Raw genomic sequence first — 5,947 nt, 5'->3', positions numbered from 1 at the left:
AATAGGTGGCGGTATGCACCTTTTAAAGTTGGTTTTAGAGCGTCCAACGACTGAGGTCGACAGTAAATGAACAGTTTGCAAAATTGCGCAAAGTTGTGGATCTGTGGGATTTCGTGCAGCTGTCCCACCCTCATCTGTCAGTAACCCGTCTCTCTCCGTCGGTGCTCAGTCACAAAGTTCATGACGGTTGCTGACGGTGACACGTTAGCGCTTATCATGCCTGTCCGAGCTGAGTGCTGCAGCACCACCGGCTCGGCCTGCTCATCCTCGGCCTCTCTTGTTCCTCCTGCCCCAATCAACACCTACCAGCCGGGGGTGGCTACGTCGCTCCTCTACAGTGGCTCGCAGTTTCGGGGTTATCAGAAGAGCAAAGGGAACTCCTACGACGTTGATGTTGTGCTTCAGGTAGATGTCTCGTGTTGTTTTAACTCTCAATTTAGTTTACTCTCATTAGCAAAGTCAGCATATTTGTAGCTTAATTGCTAACTTTCTAGCTAGGTGACGTTAGCTCGCGGTTGCCATTCAACACTGACACGCAGACCTATTTTCACCAGCTTTGGTGACTAACTCTATGTTTTGAAGTTAGTGTGACATTTCTGAATCTGGACTAAAATAAACTCTCGTCACCAAGCTATCTGACATGCCTTTTTGAAAAAGGAGCTACAATTAATGTCAGTAATCTTACTTGCAGCTGATTACTAATGTCAGCAGGCTTGCTAACAGGTAACGTAATATCTGTCTGCATCCACTAATTGGAAGATATAAGTTACACCATTTCTTGAAAACTTGAATGGTAGTATGTTTAATGATTTGTGCACCTGTATTAATTAACGTGTTTGTTTATTTTCTGTTATAGCACGTGACCGTGGAGGACTCTTATTTGTGTGGATACCTGAAGATTAAAGGCTTGACTGAGGTAAGGGTTTGAGTTTTGGTCAGGTGGAGGTTGACCCATCTTTATTCTGGCAAAAACCATCACAGACTGGTCTGCGCCCGCTGAGTTGCGACTCAGATCAGGTCAACGCTCTAGACCCCAGCCGCCGCGAGTCAACTGTATATCCATTACATTATGCAAGTCATGGAGGAGAAAAGGTCAGCAGAGTCCTGAAGTAAATTACATCTGTGGCAGAGAGCGGTGTAAGATGAGGAGCGCGTCATCAGGTTGCTACAGAAAGTATTACGTGTTAAAAATGAAATCAAGCCATTGAAACAGAGAGATTTATTCATATATCTATTAAGTGCATTTCCAAATGCAAGAAATGTGGGGAAAACCGTTTCTGCATGTTATGTACTGTATCTATCTGCTCGTGCATAAATTATCCAGCAAATCCAAATTCTCAAGTTGCGCAGTGACTGATTCAACCTCCTTTTATTATTCAGTTTAATGTGATACAAATGTTTCCCTGCCCTCCTTTTATGGTCCCTCTGTTTGTTTCCTCTGTGTAACAGGAGTATCCCACCCTCACAACGTTCTTTGCTGGTGAAATTATTAGTCGAAAGAGACCATTTTTAACAAGGAAGTGGGACGCGGATGAGGATGTGGACAGAAAGCACTGGGTGTGTAACCGCTCTCGTGTATTTATTCGAGTCATCATTTACAGAAACGTAAGAATCAAGAATACCGTAACAGAAAAGGCAGAGATTGGTTTGTGTCTGCTAATCTTGAAAAGTGTATTTCTCAGGTAAAATGTCTATAAAAAATTAAAAAGATAACTGCTTTTCTGACTTCAAAACCTTGAATAAAAAAATTCAAAAAATAGAAATGACAAAAAAATATCCTTTTTATAAATATAAATCAGTTTCTACAGAATCATGCCGTAATGTTCAAAATAATAATTCTCATTTGCAGTAACATAATTGAACCTTTCGGACATTGGTATTTGATTGATCACTTCGTCTTTTGACTCGGATTTGAAATGAGGGTGCGTTCATGCGCAGCTACAACTGTTCGTGTTCACTTGTACCTGATTGGTGTCTGTCAGGGGAACGAAATCTTTTGCAGGCTTGTTTTTAGTCTTGTTTGACAATATGTGTGTAAGTGTCACACGGAGCAGGACCACACCATCAAAAAGTCCATGTAAAATGTTTATTACGTAAGCGTGTAATGATTGATAATCGTTGCTATCGTCTCACTTGTGTTTACTGACCTCTCACCAGGGCAAATTTCAGCCTTTCTACAAATATGCCAAGAGCTTCAACTCAGATGACTTTGACTACGAGGCGCTGGACAACAGCGATTACGTCTTCATGAGGTGGAAGGTTCGTATTTTAGCGTCCATACCTGCTTCCCTCTTCCTTCTCAACTCCTAACCTGTTTTCTTTCCCTCTGCACCCAAAGGAGCAATTTCTAGTCCCGGACCACACTATCAAAGACATCAGCGGTGCCTCCTTCGCAGGCTTCTACTACATCTGCTTCCAGAAGTCCACGGCCACCATCGAGGGCTATTATTACCACAGGAGCTCTGAATGGTAACCACAAACACTTAGTGACAAAAAAAAGTACTTTTATTCACGTTTGTCACGTTTCTTTTTAACTGCGTCTGCAGGTACCAGTCTCTCAACCTAAACCACGTTCCGGAGCACAGTATGCCCATTTATGAATTCCGCTGAGAGATAGAATTTGATAATAAAAAAAAAGGAGGGGGTTCATAACAGGGCAAAAACGACGGGAAGCCCTTAAATGGCATGATTGGAGCGGACCAATTTTCCTGGCTGTGAGGAAATAAAAGTGGTCGGACACTCCTGGTGGAGTGAGAGAACGATGGTTCACCGAGAGACGGAGGAGGTCAAAGACGAACGACAGATGGACGGGTCGCTGAAGAGCCGTCGTTCCCTGGCGTTTAATTTATTCATTTTTAATTTGTCCTGTTTTTTTTTTTATTAACATTTCGTGCAATTTTTTTCCAAGAATCTTCAACCCTGACGTCCTGTTTTTGTTGTTTGTTTTGATACAGTCAAATTACTGTTTCAGCAAATTTGCAAAGACAAATGAGTGCAGTTGGTACAAAGATATATTTCTGTCATTGAGGGGGGGCCTTTCTCACGCAGGGATGGTGTCATCACGCTGTTAGACGCTCAGTAGATCAGGAGAACCCAGTAAGTCTAAAAACGGCTTCTCTGTTCGCTTTCTAAGCTTTCTAAAAGGTCAAATTTCCATCCCCCCCCAATCGGTAACTTTAATTATTTTTGCTTTTTTTTTTTTTTTAAGAGTGATTCTATTTATCTTTACCAAGCGTGACCCTCTGGGAAATTGCACAAGAGAACTGACGGAAACGAGTAGGAAGTCTTACGCTAAAGGAAGGACCAGCGCTGACGTGACGGCACATTCCAGCTCATAATGACGGTAAAACACGTTCATTTCGCTCTTGGAAGAAGAAGAAGAGGAGGAGGAGGAGAGGAAGATTAGAGAAGAGTTTCTGGAATAAAATCTCATCTATATTATGTTAGAAGCAGCTACGCGCAAGTGTGCTCAAAATCATAAAAATGAGCGATGGAGGACAAGTAATGCAAAAAACCCGCTGCCTTACCATTTTAAATGTTTATAAAGCTCCTCTTTTTTTAACAAAACACACGTTGGGTTAGTGTAGTTTATTTAATATAGAAGAAAACTAATGGGGAGAGTTTTTTTCACAGTATCCTGAGAATAACGGGGAGAGTGTGACTCCCTGTTGAGAAAACGGGACAAGTGGAATCAGTGGAATATTGTCGGCACTAAAATGTCAAGATTGATATCTGGGCAGAAATATTAATTAAAAAAATATATTTAAATTTATATATTGATCTGCGAGGATTATCTGTAATGTACTAGAAAAGAACAAAATGTGCAATGTGAGAGATCTTAATCTGAGAGTGCCATTCAACATTTTGCCGATGATTCAAAGAGATCTGTTGGAATGATGTTTGATGAATCTGCATCGTGTGTCGTTGGAGGGGAAATAAAAAGTGAGATATTGAATACACGCCTGTTCTCTCGAATCGTTTTTTGAGTCTATATATAATGTGAACATCGAAGGAAATATAAAACCATGTGCGAGTTTAGTGTAGAGACCCAAATTAATCAATACAGAATTTTGAATACATGTAAAATTAGTTCTTGGGAGGAAATATAAGTAAATACCGTACTTACAGTCTCATAAGTTATCGCATTTCAAATTATTTAAATAGACATTTTTGTACACCGAATATTAGAAAGCTGACAACAAAGTCTTATAAATGCATATAATGTATGTAAATATATAATGTAATATAATGTTATTTTCTTTTTGAATTGATGGATGATAAAAGTGGAGAGGAGAGTTCGGCCCCCAGAGGTCGCTACTATAAGTTACCACTAGGTGGCACCGGTGAGCCGTTCCTGGATGAATGATGAAGCATTCTGTGTGTGTGATGGAGGTGAAAGAATGTTTTCCTGCTTTCTAAGTTGGAATTGACTTCGAGTTTTTAAGTTCGTATATTCTTGAGTTGAGTGAATGAAATAACAGAAAAACGTTCCAGATCAAGCGTCAAAAATCAAAATAATAAGTAAACATGGGGTTTAAGGGCACACCTTATTTCTAGTTTTAAAAGGAGGACTCCTCAGAGGAACAGCAGCTATATTTTAGAAATCCCCTTGCACCGTTAAGAGACAACTGACTGGAAACTATCTTTACCAGAGCAGCGCTCTTTACCACCAACACATGAAACTTCTCACTGAGCAACAAACGGGCCTCATAATGTTGTGTGAACGTGCTGGAGGATCAGGAAAGAAAAGAACTCCGGGCGTCAACTTCCTTGTCCAAAACAAGACTTTCAGCAGAAATATGTTCACATATTTATCCACACATGGAATTTGTGCTGAGGCGGAAGAGTTCTCCCATTCCCAGTGTGATGAGAGAGAAACAAGCACAGGCGTCAACAATGATAAAATAACAGAATAAAGACAAGTCATTTTAGAAACTGTGATTATATGTTGTATATGTGTGTTGTGTGTTTTCTATCCCGGATTCGTCTCCTGTTTTGAATCGAGGGGGAAAAAAAAACCTCACAGCAAGAATAAATAACTTTGATCAAATTATCAGAAACATTCTTCATGTAGATCTGAATAAAAAGGATTCAAAAAAACAAAAAAGGCCTGAAAGTTGGGATCAACATCTTGCAAATCATCTGCATGATATCATATCATATTTAAGAGTGTGTGTGTTTGTGTGTGTGTGTGTTTCTCTGAAACTTGCTAAGTGTGTGTCAAGGAAACAATGCTCGGTATTCAAGGCAAGAGTGTCTGCGAAATGTTGTAGTTTCCCCTCCGGCAGTCCCGGAAGTGTCTTTCGTATTTTATTTTGAACTTAATAGTCGGTCATATTATAGCGTTGTTTTAATTAATTCATTAATTTTATTTTTCACACAAATTCACCCACAGTATTTTTTTTGGGGGGGGGGGGGGTGAAGATGGACAGATAAAGGTGGTGGCCCATGGCGCATGTCAAGAAGGTGCCACCAGTTGTCCACAGAACTGGAACGATGGAACACACACGTTTGTAACTGATGGCAGGATCTGCACTCTGAGACTGGCTGACGGCCTTAGATGCAAAACTGAGTCACAAAAAGGATAAAAAAAAAATGAATACAAAGAAGATGAGCAGAAACCTGCAAGCAGTCTCGGTTAGTTCATGGATTGTTGTTGTTGTGTTGTTTATTCCCCCCGGAGAAGTTTCGACAACAAAAAAACTGAATTTTAACAGAGTTGTTAACGAAATATGTCTCCGCCCCTGAACCACAAAAATCTCTCCGGAATCTAAATTTCATCGCAACCTTTCGTCGCATTTCAATCCTTCTTCCGGCCAGCTGCCTCATTCTTACTGTATCCTAAATCCTCCATTTGCAACCTGACCCATTTGTGACGTGACTGCTCACTAGCAATATTGGACTTTCCTGCCCGTGACGGAAGCTCGCGCAGCCACACCCGCGCAGG

The 5,947-nt window shown here is 40.6% G+C and overlaps 1 protein-coding gene across 4 annotated transcripts; it reads left to right on the top strand.

Annotated features, from left to right (window-relative positions):
- gid4 (GID complex subunit 4 homolog) lies at positions 1 to 3,950 on the top strand. Of its 4 annotated transcripts, none has more exons than XM_086183809.1 (7): positions 1 to 405; positions 857 to 916; positions 1,450 to 1,557; positions 2,158 to 2,259; positions 2,339 to 2,469; positions 3,049 to 3,096; positions 3,209 to 3,950. In XM_086183809.1, exons 1-6 carry the CDS (start codon positions 181 to 183, stop codon positions 3,080 to 3,082), a joined length of 660 nt encoding a protein of 219 aa, XP_086039935.1. In that variant the 5' UTR covers positions 1 to 180; the 3' UTR covers positions 3,083 to 3,096; positions 3,209 to 3,950. The 4 variants fall into 4 exon arrangements, 3 of the variants coding, with proteins under 3 accessions (XP_086039935.1, XP_086039932.1, XP_086039931.1); XR_015109932.1 differs by having other exon boundaries at positions 3 to 405; positions 2,547 to 3,096; XM_086183806.1 differs by having other exon boundaries at positions 3,049 to 3,950.
- The last annotated feature ends 1,997 nt before the right edge of the window (positions 3,951 to 5,947 follow it).

Source organism: Aulostomus chinensis, chromosome 18, assembly GCF_037954235.1.
Source record: "Aulostomus chinensis isolate RoL2024-O1b breed Wild chromosome 18, RoL_Achi_v1.0, whole genome shotgun sequence".
NCBI classification, from domain to species: Eukaryota; Metazoa; Chordata; class Actinopteri; order Syngnathiformes; family Aulostomidae; genus Aulostomus; species Aulostomus chinensis.
This window is presented reverse-complemented; position numbering and strand designations above follow the sequence as displayed.